The sequence below is a fragment of the Grampus griseus genome (genome assembly GCF_964374135.1).
Source record: "Grampus griseus genome assembly, chromosome: 2".
NCBI lineage: Eukaryota > Metazoa > Chordata > Mammalia > Artiodactyla > Delphinidae > Grampus > Grampus griseus.
Window position 1 is genome coordinate 135,370,495 of NC_139018.1, and position 22,312 is coordinate 135,392,806.

The 22,312-nt window shown below is 37.5% G+C and overlaps 1 protein-coding gene across 8 annotated transcripts in view; it reads left to right on the forward strand.

The window, feature by feature from the left end:
- Positions 1–22,312, forward strand: part of AKAP13 (A-kinase anchoring protein 13) — a gene marked incomplete at its 5' end in the record, with an annotated part of 342,651 nt that overhangs the window by 252,989 nt on the left and 67,350 nt on the right. For 6 of the 8 annotated variants that reach the window (XM_082649215.1, XM_082649216.1, XM_082649217.1 and 3 more), the window contains 5 exons: positions 9,850–10,220; positions 12,428–12,481; positions 15,704–15,769; positions 17,689–17,881; positions 20,735–20,843. In XM_082649215.1, the coding sequence (XP_082505341.1) occupies positions 9,850–10,220; positions 12,428–12,481; positions 15,704–15,769; positions 17,689–17,881; positions 20,735–20,843 (793 nt within the window). The remainder of the gene's footprint in view (positions 1–9,849; positions 10,221–12,427; positions 12,482–15,703; positions 15,770–17,688; positions 17,882–20,734; positions 20,844–22,312) is intronic. The other 2 variants (XM_082649218.1, XM_082649220.1) reach the window with 1 other exon arrangement.

Consider the following 22,312-nt stretch of genomic DNA (forward strand, 5'->3'; position numbering starts at 1 on the left):
CTGTTGTACTCAGTGTGTGACTCCTGCTAGTGAGATGTGACTCCTACTAGCCTTACAGGGCTTCTCTTCAGGTCTTAGAGAAGTGTAAATGCCCACTTTCAGAGAATGAAGCTCCAGGTTGCCAGGCCTTAGAAAGAGGCCTTGGCCACTTTATTTTCTGTAGAATCATGGCTGGTTACGTACAGGTTTTGAAGCTCACATTGAAGCCTAAAGAAATGGAAGTTCCTTTATTGTGAATTAAATCAGATGACAGTGAATACTTCTCAGGGGGCAGGAAGGAACCACAGCTCAGACTGTATGACGTCATGTGTATAAACTAACCACAGAGCCTTCTGATTGATGTGTTTAGGCCTGAAGCTCGCTGCTGAGCTTGGCGATGTCACCCGTCCTCATGGAGCCTGCTTAATTGGAGTTTCTAGAGCTCTGCTCAGGAATCCAAGCTTTCTCACTAGTGAAAAGCCAAGCCCATCCACATGAATCACCTCGTGTTTTCATATAATTTGAAGCTCTGAGAGAGTGTGTGTGTGTGTTGGGGGGGGGGGGTTGTTGCATTCTTTTGCTTATGTTTGTATCTGGTTGCAGCAAGGTTGGTTTTGTCTCCTAAGAAGAATAGAGGCCTTTCCCACAGCAGGATCAGCAAATGGTACTCAGTTATATGCCACAAGTGCTTGTCTTTATAATAGAGGGTGGTTGAGGGGGCAGAAACATGGCAGCTGTGCAGACGCCTTTGTGAGGGTTCACGATGACTTTGGAGAAGTGATGAGAGCAGTTGGGGTTAGTGGCTGCTTAGGTTCTCCAAGGCAGCGTGATGATGCTGGGTTTAAAAGTTACACTAGAAGAAGGCTTACCTTTCTGGGACTCTGGTCTGGAATGTATTTAAGCCTCTGTGCATTTACTTTCACTTTCCCTTCATTTTTGCTCAGCGGCTCTCGTATGCCCGCTTGGCCTCCCCTCACCCTTTTCCTCGTTCCTTTTCCTTGTGGTCATTGTCTTCCAGAGGGCCTTGGAAAGACTCATGGCATTGTTAGTCATAGAAGGGATTCTGTAAAGTAAAAAGTCCACACAACTTGGAGGATCTGTCCTTCTCCGAAGTTATTTAGGGAGAGGGACACCAATATGATCTTTTTTTTTTTTTTTTTTTTTTTTTAACCAACAGAATTTAGGTAATTTCCACTGTGATTTTGAGGTTTTCATTGTGAGGACTCCTAAAGTGTCCACCTCCCCTCAAGGGGAATACCATTCCGAAGGTGCATGTCTTTAAAAATGTATTGCTTTTGTCCGAGATAAATAAATTAGATAATCTCTCTAAGTTCCAGCTTTAAAATAGTCATCAGTAATCACTGAAGCTGGGTCATGGATACATGAGGATTTGTTAAACATTTATATATGTGTGAAAATTTTCTTACTAAGAAATTTTTAACAAATTGCAAAGTCTCCATTAAGAAATAATTGCTTGAACCTCCTAGGTGCGTGACAGCTTGCCCTGGGCATTACCATCTCTGCAGAATGATAGTTATTTCTGGTTACTAAATTGAATGATTTTCCTAGCTAAGGGGAATTAGAATTTACTACATTTTACCTAATTATTCGAACTGCCAAAAGCACTTAGGAGATTGTTCATACAAATGGCCAGTGCTAGATTTGGCAGTTTTTTCAGGATGACTGGACAGATACAATTTTTAAAGGTTGAAGCATACCCTGAATAAACTTTGACCAACATTTCATACTGGGGTGCCTCAGGAAGTCGAGAAATGGCGAATGCACTTTCACCTCTTCATGCTGACAGAAGAATGTCTGATGGCCTGGGGTGAGATTTGGAGGGTCCTTCCTCTTAGTGTCTCCGCTCTACCACTGTTGTTAGTGACAGAGAGGTTTTGCAATAATGTTTTCTCTAGCATTCATAAAACCCAGGGTTTACATTTGACGGGAAAAGGAGACAGACAGACTCATGTGTACAAGATGCTTACTTTATACTAGGCACTGAACAGAATTTTTAAAGTATGTGGTCACATTTCATGCTCCCAGCAACTCTGCAAGGTGGGTGGTTTTATCTTCATTATACTCCTGAGGAAATAGAGGCTCTGATTGGTAAAGAAGTTTACTCAAAATTACTCAGCTGGTAAGTAACAAAATTGAGATTTGTACGTAGCCCTAACTCTGAAATCTGTTCATTTTCTGTTATTTTGCTCTCAACCTCCAGACACCTGCTTTAATAACCAGTGCTTTATATAGAAGCATGGCAGTGGCAGACAGGCCATCAGCTACTTCCTTAAAAGCCTTCCTCTGTGGTCATCCACACAACATGTACTGTGAAACATCAGACTGTCCCAGAGCTTCTTCTCAGGCTCCAGCCCTCCCACTCTCCCTTCTCTAAAAAATAATCTGTAGGCAAGGCATTGCAACATCCTTTTCTGCGAACCATGAGTGGTGCATTAGGTCACTTCCTGCAGCCACTTGTGTGACTCTGGCCTTAACAGAGGTCTCTTTAACATTAGCCTGCGATGTTTGTCAGAACTTTCCACTTAATCTTATGTTTCCACTCAGTATGCCTGCCTCCTGGCAAGTATGACTCTTTGGTGAGTGTTGCGAGCTTCATGTTTATTCTTATGGATATTTGCTCGTTTCTAAGTTCTTTTTTTCCATAGATCAACAGCATAAAATTTAAATTTTGTTTTTAACGTGAGAAGAAATCCTAGGATGCTTTCTGGCACTAGCTAAGAAAGAAAAGTGTGATCATAAAATACACGATCTGGGCCACTCTGTTATCCAAAAGGATAATTGAAAGCCACAGAAAATACTGATAGTTGCTGCCTCTTTTCCCAGAGATAAAGTAAAGCCCTTACACCTTGTTTTTTCCTCCAAGTTATAAGACATATCCACAATTAAGAAAATCAAAGTAACTCCCCTAAGATGCTAACCCTTAAAGGAAAATCCTTTATTTTATATTGCTGTAGTTTGCTCTCAAGTACTTAAACACCAAGCCAAAAATTTACCTTTTATTTTAAACTTTTAAAGTAAATATGTTTACAGAATCCAAATTAGAAAAACTATAATCACTTATGAATAAGTATTGAAATTATTGTAATTTCAGAACTGTGAAGCAGGGCTGATGCTTGCTATCAGATACTTAAATAAAGTATTGTACATAAATGGATTAAGTGATTGGCATACATTAGGATTTTAAAATATGAGCTTTTATTTTCAAGGCACATGGCAGAGTGTCCTGTGTATAATATAATAGATAATAATTTATAAGTATTTGACGAGTAAGTGAATGAAAATTAAAGGACTAGTATTTTGGCAATATTAAGCATGATTCCTTCAGGTGTAGTAATAAGATATAAACTGCATAGCTATTTCTATATTTCTATGTATATAAGTGTATATAATGTTTACACCTCTCTATATACATATCTATATCATACCTATATGGTGTGACACTGGTTAAGAAAGCCAATCAGGCATTTTTTTCGCCAACATTTTATTTTAAAAATTCTGAAACAGAAAAGTTAGAAGAATTGTGCAGTGAACATCCACCACCTAAATTCTGCAATTAACTTTTTATTACATTTGCTTTGTTACATAGTTATGCATCTGTCTCTCATTCTTCCACCTACCAGTTCATCTAATTTCTTTGATGCACTTCAAAATAACTTACAGATATCAATACACTTCACCCCTAAATACTTAGAATTCAGTATTTGTTTATAGGGTTGTTGTTTTTTGTTTTTTTATAAAATTTACATACAATGAAGTATGCAGTCTCAAGAGTACCATTCAGTGACTTCCCCCCCAACTTTATTGAGTTACAATCGACAAATAAAAATCATATATATTTGAGGTGTATGACATGTTGTTTATATATATATATAAATAAACACACATATATATGATACTTACATACATATTACATACATACATTGTGAAGTGATTACCACAATCAGGCTAACTAACATATCTGTCACCTCACGTAGTTACTTTTTATGTGTGTGGAGAAAACACTTGAGATTTACTTTCTTGGCAGATTTCAAGGATACAGTACCTTATTATTAACTATAGTGACCATAGTGTATATTAGGTCTCCAGAACTTACTCATCTCATAACTGAAAGTATGTTCCCTTTGACTAACATCTTCCCATTTCCCCCACCCCTCCAGCCCCTGGTAACCACCATTATACTCCCTGTTACTATGAGTTTGACGTTTTTAGATTTCACATTTAAGTGAGATCGTGCAGTATTTGTCTTTCTGTGTCTCGCTTATTTCACTTAGCATGATGCCCTCAAGATGCATCCATGTTATCGCAAATGGCAGGATTTCCTTCTTTTTCAAGGCTGAATAATTCTATATCCATTCATCTGTCGTTGGATACTTAGGATATTTCCATATGTTGGCTACTGTCAATAATGCTGCTTTGAACATGGGAGTGCACATATCTCTTCAAGACAGTGACTTTATTTCCTTTAGATATATACCCAGATGTGGGATTGCTGGATCATATATGGCAGTTAGTCCTGCCTTTAATTTTTTGAGGAACCTCCATACTGTTTTCCATAACAGCTCTACCTCAGTGACCTTTGATTAATGCATTCACCCATCTTTGTAACCTAAATGCCCATAAGGATATATCACTTTGGAAAGTTTTCTCATGCCCCTTCCCAGTCTGTCTCCTCTCTAACCCACTAGAGGCAGCAACCGTTCTAATTTTTTTCTACCACAGGTTAATTTTTCCTATTTCAGAACTTCATATAAATGAAATATAAATATTATCATTCCTCTTAGATGAATACCCAGGAGTGGAATTTCTGGATCATATCGTAAGTGTAGGTTTAGTTTTATAAGAAATTGCCAGACCCTTTTCCAAAGTCGTTGTACCATTTTTTATTCTCAACAGCAAGAATGAGAATTATAGTGGCACCACGTCCTTAGCAACATGTATAATTGTTTTGTTTTGCTTTGACTGTAGCATTTCTGGTGTGCATGTAGTGGTAGCTCACTGTGTTTCTGATTTGCTTTTCCTTGATACCTAATGATTATGTTAAACACATTTTCATGTGTTTATTGGCCACTTATGTGTATCTTCCTTTATGGAATGTCTGTTCATCTCTTTTGCCCATTAAAAAAATTAGATCGTTTATCTTTTTGTTGTTGAGAAGTAGAAATTCTATATATGTATCCTGGATACCAGTCCTTTGTTAGATTTACATTTTGAAAATATTTTCTTCCACTCTATGGCTACCTGTTCACTTTGATAATGCTGTCTTGATGAACTGAATTTTTAAATTTTTGATGAAGTGTAACTTATCACATTTTTATAGTATTGCTACCTGTGTCCTATCTTGTTATTGATTTGTCTGCCCCCAGCTGCGGTAACAGCTCTGTAGTTTTTAGCAATAGGATTGAATCCTAGCTGTACCTAGAATCACCTGGAGAGCTTGAAGAAGAAGAAGAAGGGAAAAAAACAAAGACAAAGAAAAAAAGTCTGGCCCTTACTCCAGATCAGTTAAATTAGAAACTTGAGTTTATTATGTAACCTCACTGAGCTTCAGTTTTCTCATCTATAAAATGGGAATAAGAATAGCTACTAAAGGAAATAGTTGTGAGGATTAAAAGAAATCATACATCGAAATCACTTAGTATAGAGCCCCACACATGGTGAGTATCCAGTAAATAATTATTATTCAAATTTATGTAATAGTTATACTGCACATATATTTAAGTAATAGATTCTCTCAAGCTTTATATAAAAATCATCATTTGTTTTGGACTTTTACATTAACTTTTGTTTATGTAATTATTTTGTAATTTCATTCTCTCTAGTTTATTTGGCCTTAAATTAAGCAAAACCCAAGTACCCTTGGGTCACTCTGTTGGACTCAGCCCCTGCCCCTGAAGCCAGAACTGTCTGTTTAAGGCTAGTGTTGGAAAGACCAGCCGCTCTCACACCTTTGTAGTGCTCAGAGGGCATTCTCTCTGAGGCCTATTGGGTTTTTCTAGCCTGATAACCATTTGCAGATTTTCAAAATTTTATAAACCCCAAGGAGAGAGAAGCTGATGGTAGAGATGATAGTTTTTTGTGTGTGTTCCCGTCCTCCTATATGCAGGAGGGAAACCCAATTATGAATACTCAAGAGAGGAAGGATTTGTGTGTCAGTCTCAGGTAGACTTGGTCTTAGTTTCCCTAGCATACATACGTGACTCCCAACCACCCCTTCTCTCCTGTTTCCACCTTTTAACATCTCTTCTACTTCTCTGCCCTAACCCAGTCTTAATACTCATCACAATTGTTTTGGCTGTTTGTTTATAAGAATGAAAATATATATGTACATATATTTCATTCTTATATATATTTATATATGAATGCGTAAGTATTCATATAAATATATATTTATATTACATGTATATATATATATATATATATATATATATATATATATATAGGACTTGGGATATTATTCTTGATTGTCTGGAGGAATGGCAGCATGGGATCAGTTTAACTAGTACATTTGATTTACATGGATTCAAATCTAAGTTTTAAAAAATGTGTTAGTTTAATTGATCCCATGGCACCATTCCTCCAGATAATCAGGAATAATTTCCTAAGTCTTGAAAGTCGTTTAATTAGCAGACATTTTAAGAGAAAAGACCTCTCTGAAGAAAGACTGACAACTCAAAAACTCTTAAGAGGAGCTTCAACTATTAGGCATGGAACATTCTGTCTGTGTCAGAAGCCATAATTTTTCTCCGTTTCTAATATATATAAATGAAAAAACAGCATCCCCCCAATCTGGTACTTTTTTGAGGAGGGAGGAAAATGGTGGAAGTAGTAGTTCTCACATCTGTTATTTGGCAGACATCTCTAGAAACTTTAGCACTAACAGATTCAGGGACTGGAAAGGGAACATTGCAAAAACAGTTCAAAAGTTTTAAAAACCTGCTTTCCTTCTTTCCTCTGTTATCCATGATTTAAATGGACAATACTTTTCAACAGACCTTATATTAATTTCTAACCTTTAGATCTAAAGATCATCATGTGACTTATCCATAGACACATACCTAGCTGTAGAAAGGCTACGACCATACTCTGGGTTTGATTTCTCATTACACCACTGACTACTTTCTAGTCTGCAAAGGTAGTGTAAAGATGTGATGAAGTTGGGAAATTCTTTTGAGAATGCTAAGAAAAACTTGGAGAAAAGTAGTTTAGAGCCTTCTTTAGATTCAGTCTAAAGTTAAAACCATTTGCCTCAGTACTTAATAAATGAGCTCAGTCTTAATTTCTGTATTTGTCCTTTTTTTCCCTTTTCAGATAATAACTGCTAGCTCACAAAAATACTTGAGTGTAAGAATATTATACTGTGTGAACCTGATTCTTAAATCAGGATCAGGAATGCAAAACTAAAGAAATCACGTGTTACTATGAAAAAACTCCCAGGTCTTTTATTTTGTGTTTTTGTTTTTTAAAAACTCAGAGTTAAAAGCACACACCAAGAAATGCCATAGCACACACAAGGAACAAGGCTATGTTGAGGCTGTATGCTAGGCAGATTACTCCTTTTTACAGAGAAACCTATTCTACCATCTGCAAGTCATTTTCACACTGGGAAGAGCTAACTTGTATGAAGAATGTGTGATAAATGGAAACTTCAACTCAAAAGCTTTCATATCTTTTGAAGCCTTGCTTGTGTGTTTTAAAACAGGCTCATCACACATTTTGCTTTTTTGATGCCCATTCTGCTTGTCCCTTGGTATTGTTTTGAGAATTAGACATTTAGGCAGCTTTAGTTTCCCAGGACCGCTGTAACCAATTACCACAAATTTGGTGGCTTGAAACAACATAAATTTATTCTTTCATAGTTTTGGAGGCAGGAGGTCCTAAAAGCAATGTATCAGAGGGGCTGCTGTCTCTTCTTATAAGGACACTACTGCTTTTGGATTCAGGAACTACCCTAGTGTAGTATGACCTCATCTTAACGAATAACATTTGCAAAGACTCAACCAAATAAGGTCACATTCCGAAAAGGATGTGAACTTGAGGAGGACACTATTCAACACAGTACAGTGAAAAAGCTAAGACATCCTAAAAGTGTCTTCTAAAGTTGGTATTCATGACCATTTATAGTCTCCCTTTCTGTGGAGAGTGGCCCCAGGAATAGAAACTTTAGGATGCCCAGGTCAATCCTCACTAACTTAAAAGGGGTCATCGATAATTTTATTTTAAAACAAGACCTACCCTGTTTTAGAATCTACTTGGTAAAGCATATAGTTTTATTTTACAGTGTGGCCCAGTGAAGGGAACACTGAGGACTTTTCTGATATTGACTTTGAGATCTTATCCTTACAGGGTGGTTTTTTTTGTTTGTTTGTTTTTTAAGGTGATCTTATCCTTACAGGGTTGGTTTTCTTTTTTTTAAGATAACAGAACAGGGCAGTTTAAAAGTTGAAATCAACCTCCATTCAAATCTTGCTTCTCTTGTACTTGGAGGGGTGGGGGAGCCCATGAGACAGTCTGGGCCTCAGATTTCTGACTGTCCACTGGTCCCCTCGCATCTTTCCCTCACTCATCGTTTAAAGAGCAATTAACGTAGGAAACGGGATTCTACAGGGTGGAAAAAAAAGCTCATATGAGCTGGTGAGATCCAGCCCCAGCGGTATAAAGAAGGTACAGTGTACAGAAGATACAGTGCTTTTGAAGTGTTATGTTAAGCCTTTAAAGTGGCACTCCCTTTAGTATGGGAGTTGTTTTCTGTTTCAAAGCTAACAGGACTCATTAGTTTCCATAATTTTTAAAATCTTTCTTGAAGAGCTGTAAGTTTCTTTACTCCTAATTAAAACTGAGTAGACTGACTGATTAGGGAAATACTGTGAAGGGGAAAAAAAAAATCACAGAATATCTTTCTCTGTTCCTTGTTCCCTATCCCATAAGAATGCAAAATAAGGGTATTAAGATAGTACAGTGCCAACATCTGTAACTCAGAATGTGAGCATGTATCTTTTTAGACACTTTACTTATCTTTTGGATACATTTATTTTTTGAATGCCATGATGCTTACCTTTCCCTCACCCATCAAATTATGTGTTCTGGTGTCTTTCAGCACGTGGAGAATGTCAGGCCACTGGGATCAAAATGGCACAATTCCTGTTAGGCTCTAGAAGTTGGCCAGGGAAACAGCATCATCACTTTATCAAAGGCTGCATTGCCAGGACTGATTATTTTATGTACAGTTGGCTCGATAAAACTCAGCCAGTACTCAGTTAAAGGAAAAAAGGGGATAGATTTCTTGCATTTAGGTGTTTGTGGCCAGAATTTGGGCATTTGTGGCAGACTTTAGGTGGGATAATAAGCTATTCTGCATTTTTCAAAATGCTACTGAAAACAATTAGACTTGCTTTTGGAATATAAACTTCAGTATATCACTGTTGTAGCCAAGCACACTACCTTGTTTTTAGTTAAGGCTTGTAAAAAAAACAAAACAAAGAAAACCTAAACTTTATATGGTATGAATTTAGAGTTTTCATAAGCAGAAACCTCAGAGACATAGTTTCCCTTCATTTCAGTTGATGGTATTGACTGAAAAAAACTGACTTGAATTAGATCTGTTCCTCTGTAAAAAAGGGAAAACGATGTACTTCTCATCTAGCACCTCTAGTAAAAGGGTAAAAAGAGCATAGACCTCGACCCTACCTTTACTGGAGGCTGTTTGAATCCATCTGTGATCATGCTTTAAGAAAGAAATCTGTTTGAAGCCAACTGTGATCTTGCCTGTCCTACCCACTGTAAAGGGAATAACAGAGAGCTGTCTGCTTGGTCCTGCCATTTCCAACCATACGTGCTTTCTCTCCATTACAGCCTGAGGAAGAACAGTTGGCCTGTGATATCACTGGATCCAGTTCCTCCACCGATGACACAGCATCCTTGGATCGACATTCTTCTCATGGCAGTGATGTGTCCCTCCCCCAGATTTCAAATTTGAACAGGTCCAGAGACCAGCAATGTCTTGATGGTTTCTACAACCATGGGGTGGGAGCTGAGGGTCGAGAGAGTGAGAGTGAGCCTGCTGGCTCAGGTGAGATGGAAGAGGAGGAGATGGACAGCATCACTGAAGTGCCTGCGAACGGCTCTGTCCTGAGGAGCTCTATGCGCTCTCTGTCCCCTTTCCGGAGGCACAGCTGGGGTCCTGGGAAGAACGCAGCCAGTGACGCAGAAATGAACCACCGGAGGTGAGATGGAAGGCTGTTTGTCTAGTCTCTCAGTGTCTGCTTGCTTTTGATTTGGTGTTATTATTAGTAAAAGATTTTAGGAGACACCATGGTATAGAAGAAAGAATATAGGCTTTGGAATCAGGAAAATCTGTGTTTAAACTCTAGCTCTATAACTTTCTATGTGGAAAACCTTGGCAAGTTACTTGACCCTTCTGAGCTTTAACTTTCTCATCTGTAAAACACCTGCCTTTCTGAATATTTGTAATAATAAAGATTACAAGTGAAATATGTCAGTCACATGGGTGTTTAATAAATGGTAGCATTTGTTCAGGCCAGATTTGTTCATGAAATTCAGAGATTAGAAAATTGGGGGGGAATAGTTTCATGTCAGTTTTGAATTAAGAAATAAACATGAACTCTTAAAGTCTCAACACATCGAAGTCTTCACAGTGCTTCACAGAAATTGCCATCTGTTTCTAGTGCAGAGAGTTGATGAAGTCTAAATTACCAGTGTTTAATCCTTAAGAAATCATAATAATCATTCAGTTGTTAGTGTTTTTCCATGTATCACTCAGTCTTGGGGCTCTCTTGTAAGTGCCACCCAGTCTCATACCTTCAGTTTGGAAGCAGGCGCTAAGAAAAGTTGGATTGGCTTCTGACCATTGGCTGCCTAGATGAATTTAAGCAGATGGCTTTGAGTGTAAAGAACAAGTGCCATGAGGCCTACTGTATGTGCAAAGGTGTGCCTGCTCCAAAGCTGCTTTCTTAATGCGGACAAGCAGCCAAGGGAGGAGGCTGACAGTTGTAAAACAATTGATAGAACGGTTCACCGGCAGCAATTATTGGTTTGTTTGCTTTTTAAAAATTCCTTGACCTCCTAATATTTTGGCTCATAGCTATAAGTACATGTAATCTGATCACATTCACTCGCTCATTTATTCTTTTATTCGGCCAACATATATTAAGCACCGCCTGCACGTCAGGCATTTCTATGTTCTGGAGACCCAGAGGTGAACAGAGACCCTGCCTTCATCATATCTTACACCTTCCTGACTTGCTACCCTTTTCAGATTCTTTTAATAACACATTGTCTCATGTAATGTTGCAACCTCTTCATGAGTCAGGTGGGATTAACCCCATTTTTGCAGATGAGACTCTGCAGGTAGTTTATATCATTTACCCAAGGTCAGTGGGATCCAGGTTTCCAGTTTCCTGGTCAGGCGCTCTTTCTAGAACTCCGTATTATTCTGGGGTGGAGTTCAGAATGCTAAGCTTAAAAATAAGCGGTTGCTTTATCTGATGGGCAGTTTTTATATATATTTGAAATCCTAGATTATGTAAAAAGCAGTTTCTAAAAGCTTTCCTTCCCAGCTTTATTCAAGCTGTACTTTTTTTTTTTTTTTTTTAAAGCATTCATACCACAAGAAAAAATAAGGTTGGGGGAATGATCCCAACAGCCAGAATTCCCTTCCTGAAGCAAGAGAAGCTTCTTGACAGGATATACTTGTCTTAGATGATGACAACATTAAGAAATGAGGATTTATTTTATATATAATCTTTTTTCCTTTATAAACCACTATGGATCCCTTTGCCATGACTTTGATTTCCGAGCTAGATGTGACTTCATGGGTCATGTAGCTCCAATGAGGAAATTGAAGCTCAGATTAAATGATTTTGCCCAAGATTACATGATTTTAGGACTGAGCTAAGATTAGAACCATATCACCTAAATTGTTTATATTTTCAACCTATGTGATACCACGGAACCTCCTGTTGGAGTTTATCATTAAGGATTGCTTAGCACCACTGTGCCAATACCTCTGGAGATAATGGAATGAGAGTTAGGGTTCACTTTAATTAGTTTGACTAATTCTTATAGTGTTATCTGCATATAGTGTAACCTGAATTGTAGAGTCTTAAGAAAACCCTTTTAAAGTTTTGAATGGCCTTTTTTAAAAATCCTTTTACTTTTATAATTTAATAAACCTCATTCTTGGTCACCTGATTAACTCCTTAGAGCAAGGAGGGAGCAAAGTAGCCCTTCTCAGAAATTATCAGGCCTTTTTGGTCATGATGTTTTCCTGATTCCACATTCTTTCATTCCCTTACTCCCTGAACTATTTCTCTTTGGCCATTGTGTCTCTTCCCAGTGTGATGTCTGTTTCATGCGTTTGTATCCACTTTATTTCAACTCGACACTGACCTCTTCCACCATTCATTTTCAGTTCAATGCGAGTTCTTGGGGATGTTGTCAGGAGACCTCCCATTCATAGGAGAAGGTACAGAGTTCACTAACTTGATGTCACTAACTTGTTGGACTAACTGTTTGCCTTTGAGCTTATACTAACAAGCATCTCATTCTGCTTCATCTATGATTAAACAGTCTATTTTTAAGTAATGTCATGTCTGCTTCAGACAAATAAAATACAGATACTTATTAATTGCTAATGTCCATTCCATATGAAATGGTTTCTCGAATTTGAAGTTTTTTCCTATTCTACTTTTATTTTTTGAAAAACAATTTAAAAAATATTTTTTCCATCTTGTGCTTTTTGGTGTTCAGATCATTTTGATAATAGGGTCTCCCCAACTTTATCCAGGAGAATTCAAAGAAGTGTCTGTTGTGCCTATGTAATGGACCCTGGGGAGTACTTTTTCTTTCTTTCCAAAAAAAGGGAAAGAACCAGAAACATGAGTGTGCTCATGTACAGGCCCTAAAATATTTTTAACATGTTCTTTAATAATGTGATGAAAACCTGTCTTCCTAGGCCACCTGGCGCTCTCCATTCCACTGCTGATGTGGTCATTCCTTAAAGCAAGTAAGAGGCATCAGCTGATTTCTCAGGGGCCCTCTCAGTCTTTCAATTCCTTAATTATTTTTTGTCACATAAAATTTTGAAGCTAAAAATTATAGTGATTTATAAGCTGAAAAGTCATTTCTAGCCAGAAAGCGCTGATTTGCTTTAAATTGTTCAAATGCTGAGTTTTGTTTTATATTTACCGTACAGAAGTCATTTGTGACTTTTTCTTCCCTCGTTTGGAAAAAAATTTAGAAGTCTAAAAACGATGGTTTGATTACTGTTAGTGTCTCATATTAGGAGATACTTGTAAAGGTATTTTTAACTATTAGCTGAAGCTGTTTGTTGGGAAGCAGGCAAATAACAGTCTTTCTTTCCCGCTTCATCTTTTTCAAGTAGGTGTTTCCTTTAATTCCAGATTTTAGGCACAGAGTTGAGCTCAAATACAAATGTTCTCATGAATCTTAGATAATCATGAACCTGGTTAAGTTTTTCTCCAGGGGAACAAGTTGTTAAATGCCTTTTTCAGTAGAAGTATCTAAAACCTTTAGAGATATATTTGTCTGACTTTCTTTTAAACTCTTCAGTATGGACTTATTAAAATCATGCACTGGATGACACTGGAAGATGACAGGTTGCTGGATACAGTCCAGGTTAGCATGTAGATACAGCCATCACAGCAGCTCCAGTGACGGTTTCATCCCTAGTCATATTTCTGTAGGAAGAACATGGGTTATAATTTTAAATTTTGTATTAAGCCTTAGCTACTAAAATTGAAGCGTTCCAACAAGTATTAAAAGGTGGGGGGAGCGGGATACTTGTTTTTGTTCTTGTTTTTTAAATCTGGAACTACTAAATCTCAAAGCTAAAGAACCATGAATTGTTACCTCCCCCCAGTTGAGGAATTGAGGAAATTATGATGCTCTCAGAAATACTCTTAGTTGTGAAAGGAATTTTCTGCTACTGTAGGACCATCTGCAGCTTCCTTCCTGAATCCTTAGAAAAGCTTTTCGGACATGGTTTCTGTCTCCCTGTTGTTCTTCATTCTCTTCATCCTAAATTTCATCCCAGTCTCTCACATCATTGTCGTTTTCTGAGAGTAAAGGGAAGTTTAAATCTATAGGAAGAAAGACATTATTTTATTTTTCATGAATGATAAATTGGCAAAATATATTCAGTTACTAATTTTTTCTACATTCTGTTTTTAATAAATTGGCTATTTAGGCATAATATACCTTTTATTAACAGTTTAGAGATACAAAATTAATTTTCAAAGAATGGACTTCTGAATCTCATGTGTATCTGCAAACTATATCAAGTCCTGCTTCCCTCACACAAGTAAATTATAAGTCAGTCTGGTCTTGCTTAGCAGACTAGTAGAACATGTCTCAGGTGTGTATTTCCACTATCTGCTTTTGCACTTGTGAGCTTTGTACTATTAATTTAATCTGATTTAAAATGTTTTACCATTTAAATTATTTTTAATGATATTATTTTAAAGATTTACTTTTAGAGGATCCATAGAGGTAGCTCATATTTATTCTCCCACCATTTTCCTTGTCTTTTTTCGTCTGTCAAAAACCTCCCACTTATCAACAAAATAGAGTTATCAGCTGTGTTCAAGACAAGGTGGAGTTTTTTGGTGTCTGTAGGTCTTCCCATTTGAAGCTTCAGGAAGCTGATTGGTTTTACTGTTATCCCCCTTCTTAAAACCAAAGCATGTCACTGAGGACCTTAAGGCCAAAGTAGTAGCAGTGTTATTTTTTAAATGATAGCTTTTGTTAATCAGAAATCCTCTCCTATGGATGCAGCTCCTTTCACAGAGTATCTCATGTTTTGAATTGGTTATTTTTTGGCTGGTTATGTTTACTTAGCATTTCCAACCCCAGATTTTCTGTTCTTGCTGCTTGAGAATAAATATCAGTGCTGAAATAGTCAAGGAAATAGATGATCAAGTGGATTTTTTAAAATCTTGTGGGAAAGTGGATACAAACCTAAAATTAAGAGACACATTGCTCACCCAGTACTATAAAATTCCTTTTCTTTTTTAAGGAAAGAAATCCCTTCGTTATCATTAAAAAAATACAAGGAAACAGGATCGTTGTTCTATGCTTTATCTTTAGCATACAAGCCTAGTGCATAGGGTTTGAAGGTGAATCTGAGTGTTGACTGGATATCGTTATGAAAGATATAAATTGTCTGGCTTAGATGGATCCTTAGTGGAGACATGAAAAAAACTGATGACTCAGTGAGCCTACCCTAGTGCAGTTTGTCATCGTTCCTTACAGTTAAGGATTAGAGACACTGTGGTAAGGGAGTTGTAGGAGTGGTGTCATGTATAGAGAGATTGTCCCCAGTGGTGGAGGTTGGAACAAAGAAGCAGCCACACGTAGGGTGGATTCTCTGTTCAGTGTTCTCTAGGAGGAATTCTTGGTTTTCCAAGATTGGACTTGTTATCCTGTAAAGAATTCGCGTAGTCATTTCCAACACATTATGTAGATGGACATCAGTAGAACAATTTTAAGTTTCTATGTTTTTTGTTCCAGCCATTTTCTAAGTTCTAAATCAATGTTACATTCCTAATTTTTTGATAATCAGATAAATCCGTTTGTCTCTAACCATGCCCTTTCTTTTTAAACCCAATAATCCCATGCCTGTTTCCTCTTCTTCCATTTCTGTTTCTTCCTTTGATGTCATCCCCAGTATGAGCTGGTGTCCTTCTGGTGTGCAATACTCTGCTGCCCTGAGTGCTGACTTTAATTACAGAAGGTATGGTATTGTTGTGTGTCCAGCCACCAAAGGGGGAATCCTAAAATACGGCACTTGAGCTTTTGGCTTGGAGCTGGCTTCTGTGTGGCTAGAATGCATATGGCAGCCTGCTTTGGCTGTGAGCACAGTGTTCTGCTGCCTCTGCTGTGGGCACCACTGATCCAGTTGAAGGGGTACAGCCTAGGAGTTAGATGGTATACCCTGATGCATCCTTTTTGGCTCAAGTGGCTATAGATTTGGTGTTTTCTGCACAGAATTGTCTCGGTGGTATGATAAATCACTTTTCTGTTTGTTTTGATCTGTCCTAATTCCCAGATCCTAGGAATTCCTACATCCTGAGGAAAAAAATAACAGAAATAAGGCAGCTAATAAGATGCACTCATCTTTTTACACTTCCAAATCCACCAATCTCTTTATTTTTTTAACATCTTTATTGGAGTACAATTGCTTTGCAATGTTGTGTTAGTTGTTGCTGTATAACAAAGTGACAAAAGACCACCAACCAATCTGTTTAGATTCCAAGCTCACAGATTCCTCATCATTGCATATTCTTCTCTCAACTAAGCAGCCAGATTTAATTACTAAAACATTTTCAGGTTTAAATTTTGTGGTAAGCATAGATCTGGCTTTCCCAGTCTTTACAAATAATTCATAATAGAAAACTAAATTTCTTCACTTAGTCTGTCTTCTTATCCCTGCTATTGAAAATGAGTTTTACAGAGACATTTATGTGTAGTTAGTCATGATTTCTATTGTCATATTGAAATAAGAAAAACAAAGTCCATTGTTTAATTTACTCACTCAAGAAAATAGAGGCATACGGTTTCAGTTCATAATAAGTAATTCATGGCGAAAAAGAGCGAATAGAAACCCTTCTGGACTGGCATACATAAATTTTTTGTAGCAATTAACTTTGAGCAGAGATAACTAAATAGCTTCAGTATACCTTCAAATACAATTCCAGATGCTTGTAACTGAGGACATGGTCTTCTACAGCTGTATTCTGAGATCCAGTTGTAACCAGATGTGAATTATTCTGTCTAGCAACCCCAAGGATGATAGATGGCCAACCTCTCTCTATAGCCTCCTGCTTACATAAAAATGCTTTTCATTCCACAAACCACATAGTCTATTCCAGGGATCCCATTTTAGATACCAAAACTTAAGTTTGCTTTTTTCCCCTTTGTCAGTATTAAGGGAGGGGGGGAATTAAACCTCTTTTAGATGCAGTAGCTTTTCAGCTTTTGCCCTTTAAGGTGTCACATGTGCCTGTCTGCAGCTAAAAATTCTCAGGAAACCTGTCAAAGCAGTTGTTGTCCGGGCAGGTGTGCACAGATATTAATGCTCCTACGTAATGTGGGATTTCTGGGGGTGGATGCATACCTGTGAAGTTATAAAGGTCAACTAGACTATAGTTGAATGTAAAGTTATAAAGGTCCACTTGATGGATGCAAGGGCAAGTCTAGGTCTCCCTCTTTGCCTTCTGGAAGTTACTTATGCTCATATTTTCTCTGTGCCATTTCATTCTTTGGCATTTGCAGAGTTCAGATTCTGGCAAAGATTGATCACATCAGATCAAGGGAAAAAAACACACATGAATAAAAGATCAATAAGCTGATGTGGCCTGTCCATATGGTATATTGAAAAATGTCTGAGAAAATGACCTTAAGTGGTTCAGCATTTGAGTAAGTTGAATGAGGTTTTTTTAAAAAAAATCTTAAGTGCAGTGTGTTTCTCAGCATACCAGGATATTTGTGGAGAATGGTAGGTGGCGCTCATGGCCATGCCCTTGCAGATGGTTTTGCTGGGTGACATAGAAATAGTTATGAGCAGGGGAGATACAGCTAAAGGGATTTTGTATCCTCCTTCCTTTCTGAAACTCAGAAATAGAATGAATTAACTCTTGGTTCTGTGTTCAGTTTCAGTCTAGAAGGCTTGACAGGAGGAGCTGGTATTGGAAACAAGTCATCCTCATCTCTGGAAGTAAACTCTTCGAACACCAAAGAGCTCAGACACCCTTTTAGTGGTGAGGAAAGGGGTGACTCGTTGGTGTCACTTTCAGAAGAGGATCTGGAATCAGGCCAGAGAGAACATAGGATGTTTGATCAGCAGGTAAGGCTGAAATGGGTATATGTTGCTAATTTGGAAAAAATTAGTTTTATTTCCCTAATATGTCCTCATATTAGGAACAAAGAAGGCAAGATTTATGTTAATATAAGGCTAGGAGCTATGATTACTTACCCACTATATAATATTCTCAGTGTAGCACACAGCAGTTTTTTAGCACTTAATACTAATTAGAGAATGCCATTAATCTGCATAGATTTAAATATTCCAGCAAAGCAAACATTTTGAAATTAGGAGAGTATCCAGGATATTAAATTGAGTTTTTCTTCTTGTCTGAGAACTTCTTTTACCACGCCAGTAGTAAAATGAGTCTTAAAGTGTATTACTTACCATTGTTAAATTTCCCAATTCTCAAAAACATATCCTAAGTTTCTCCTTCCTGGGGAAGAAAAATTCTTTGTCTCATCGCATTGTCTAGGCAACAACTAAGTATTCTCTCTGCTTCCTGTCACTGCCAAGCTACTTGAGACAGCGTCTGCACTCCCTGCCTTCTCTTTCTCCCCACCTAATGTCCACCACTATCATGCTCTTGAAATTCCTGTCTTGAAGGGTCCTGGGCTTGCTTTTCCACCAGACCAAGCGACTTTTTCTTAGTTCTCATCTTCTCTTTATCACTTACCGTCAGGGAGTTTTTGAGTTGAGAATTTGAATCGTATGCTTTTCTAGCATCCTACCCCACTGAGTCCTTTTTCCTCCTCTTCGGCCGAGGAGACTTTGGATTAACTTCTGAGAGGATTCCGGGATACACATTCAAATGAAACATGTCTAATTAAACAAACAAAAAAGTTAAACGCCTGTCTCTGAATAGGTGACTGGCATTTTAGATAGAAACGTAAGGAAACATTACAAATTAAACAAACAAAAACCTTAACCTGTTCTTTGAATCAGTGACTAAGGTTTTGTGTAGAAATTTAATTTTTTATTACATCCTGCTACATAGCAATGATACGACCAAATATAAATTTGGCACTAGAGGATTACCTTAGAAATGAATGTATCGCTTATGCTCATGTGAAGGCCTAAGAGAATTTAGGCCTAAGGAAAATGCAATTGAAGGCCTAAAGGAATTTTACCTCCTTTTGGCCCCCACCCGTGGCTTCTTGGCCTGATACTTTATAGAAAAATAACAAGAATACAGAGAATATATTCATTGAAGTAAATGGTTTAGATTTATTTAGCCTAATGGTAACAGGAAGAGGGAGGAAAAAAATAGGAAACTGTAATTTGGTGACTACCAAGAGCATCTCTGACAAGTGGAAAGTCTGACAAGTGAAAAAGTTGCATTTTACATGTATAGAATCCTTTGGAAGTCATTTGTTAGGACCACATAAAATACCAAAAATTGTGTGCTTGTGAACAGAATCATAGACTTAGGGCCAATATATCCCTTCCTATTCTGCTCAAGCTTTGGTGTGTGAGAACTTCAAGCCCATTTAAGTGACTTGCCTAAGCCTTGTAACTGGCTATTAGCTGAACAGTATTAAACTCAGAATTCCAGACTGTTAGTCCCACTGTTTTTTTCCATGTCTTTGAAGTAGATGACTTTTAATGAGGAAATGAGAACATTTTAATTTTCTTAATATTGTTTATGTAATAACCTTTCCTGAACTGACATTCCTAGGAATTTTAGCTGTGACCCTGTTTTATAGTAAGTGATGTCTTTCTAATGGCCTTTCTGATTGAGTCTGCCTAGCTGAAGTTGTTGACAGTGTAGCACCTTGTGTGCTTAGTCTCCCAGGGGCTCTGCCCACCCATAGTTTTCCATCTTGTGTGTAACCTCAGAGTGGATATTTGAGCTGCTGGTATCACTGATGTGCACAAGTTGCCTGCAGCCAACTTCCTGTTGAAGATCTCTGCCTTTCACTGATGTCATTTTTCAGACCTCACAGTTGTATTCAAAACATAGCAGCTGTTTGCCTCAGACTCCATGGTTACCCATGGAACAAACTCTAAATAATCAGAAGTCTTTGGCGCAATTGAGTTCACCCTGGTAACGGATTTTCATTGCTTCCCTTTCGACATGCACAGATTTCAGCCTCCTATGAAGGGAAGAGATTTATGGTAATTAAAGTTAGTTGCCAATTAGAATGGCCTCTCTCAAAGCAAAAGGAGAGGGATCCCATCATCACTGGAAGCATACTAATAAACACTAGTTGACTGTCGTGGGTTTTGTTGCAGGAACTTCTGCAGTGGGTTGGATTACATGGCCTTGAAGTGGCTGTGAATTTACTGAGGGAGTTCAGTTGTCAAATTCCAGTCACCCTCATGTTCATGTAGAAGCAGTGTAATCTTAGAAGAGGAAGTGAAAATGATTTAGGCTTCTGTCCAGATGCACAGGCAACTTTGCTTGTGATCTTAAAACACGTTCTACTTGTATCTCTGTTTCCAACTCTTTAAAATAAGAATGATATTACTGGTATCCTACTATATCTGTAAGTGATATTTAGATTTTCAAAGAGCAAGAACTATATGTAGTTTTGGTATTTCCAGTGAAATTATTTTTATCGATTATGCATTCAGTAGATGTTTTATTATGCACTTACGAAGTTTGAAACATCATTAGGTATTATGAGGGTTATGAGACAACTGTAAAGGATGGATACTCTAACTATCCCCATTTTGCCGATAAGAACACTAAGGCTCACAAAAGCTAGGTAGCTTCTCTGAAGTTGAGCAGCTGTTTTGTGGCGGGGAAGACTTCTGACTACAAAGCCTGTGCTCTTATTCCTCTTGTGTACTGCCTTATTTCCCTAGGCTGAGTCAGAATGTAAAATTCGGTGCTTATCTAGAAATATGAGAGCAGGTACTCAGAACCTGTTTACTTTTTTTCCTTCACAGACATGTCACAGATCTAAACAACAGGGATTTAATTACTGTACATCAGCCATTTCTTCCACATTGACAAAATCCATCTCATTAATGACCATCAGCCATCCTGGGTTGGACAGTGAGTATACTACTTTTTTAAATTAAATATATTATATTTTAAACATTTTTCCTCTCTCTCTCTCTCTCTTTTTTTTTTTTCCCACTTTAAGACCCTATGCCGTTACCTTACAGCATTTGCCTGCCTGTTCCTCTGAATGAATGGCTCATCATTTACAAAAAAGGTGACACAGAGTTCAGTTTGGGGATCTTCCTCCTTTTACTACATAAAAATCTCCTTTACACATTAAATTCATTGTATTCTTAGGCCTAAACCTGACAAACATTTTTAAAAACTTTCTATTTTGAGATAATTTCCAGTTAAAAATAACTGTTTTTTATTTATAAATAAAAATATTTTAACTATTTATAACTATTTTCTAGTTAAAAATAACTATTTTTTAAAATAGTTGCAAAAACAGTACAAAGACTTAATCACATATTCTTCACCTGGAGCCTCCAAATGTTATCTTAACACTTGTTTTATCCATCTTGCTCCCTGTCTTTATCTCTGTCCTTAAGGATTTTTCTGAAACATTCGAAAGTAAGTTACACATATAATGCTCTTGTGTCTCAAAGATATTTTCTTGTATTACCACAGTACAATTATCCACATTTTATCCAGTACTAGTTTCCTGAGCTCTTTAAAAATGTCAAGCTCTTGAAGGACAGAGAGAGACTGAGATACATTTTTAGTCAGTTAAGTAAATGCCAAAAGGATTACAGCCAAAAATGATTACTGGAGCTGTATGCAGATTCAGGATCCATGACTATGAAAGTTAGTAGAGACGTCGGGCATCCACAGGCACAGAGCGTTTGCAAATTAAAGATGCTCGAAAACATATTTGAATTGGATCCAGATGTTTGCCACAGAAAGGTTTCTTTGGGAAACCCCACTTTTTTTGTTTTATTTTAAAAATAGATTTCTTTTTCATGAGTAGTTGCAGTGTGGGATCTTGATATAAAGATTTAAATTCTCATCAAAGAGAGTATGGTACATTACATTCTTTGCTGAAAGATCATGTATTCAGGAGGCTGAAGCAAAGGGTATAACCCCTCCTGGTATTTCTGGTGTTTCTTCAGCGTCCCCTGATATATAACTCATCTTAAAAGAGTTGAGGACAGGAGTAGCTGCCCTGCATTAATGGGATGTTCTGTCTCCATTTTTGACTTACTAGAGGCCTCATTTTCTTAATTTCCATGGTGGAGTTAAGGCATAATGGATAATTCTGTTAACTTCGTCCTCATTTTCATATGATTAGTACTTCAAATACCAGTCTGGCCTGTTGGACTAAAGGTGCCTAATAATGACTTATTCCCCAAGATAACAGGTACAACCTCACAGAACTTGACTGAAATAGCAGTTCCTGTCTTTGTTTGGATCTTGGTTTGGTTTGGTTTGGTTTGGTTTTGATTTGGCTTTGGGTTAGTGGTTTTGCTGGTATAGAACGAAAATTATTATAACAAAATAGTTTATAGTGGCTTTGAACC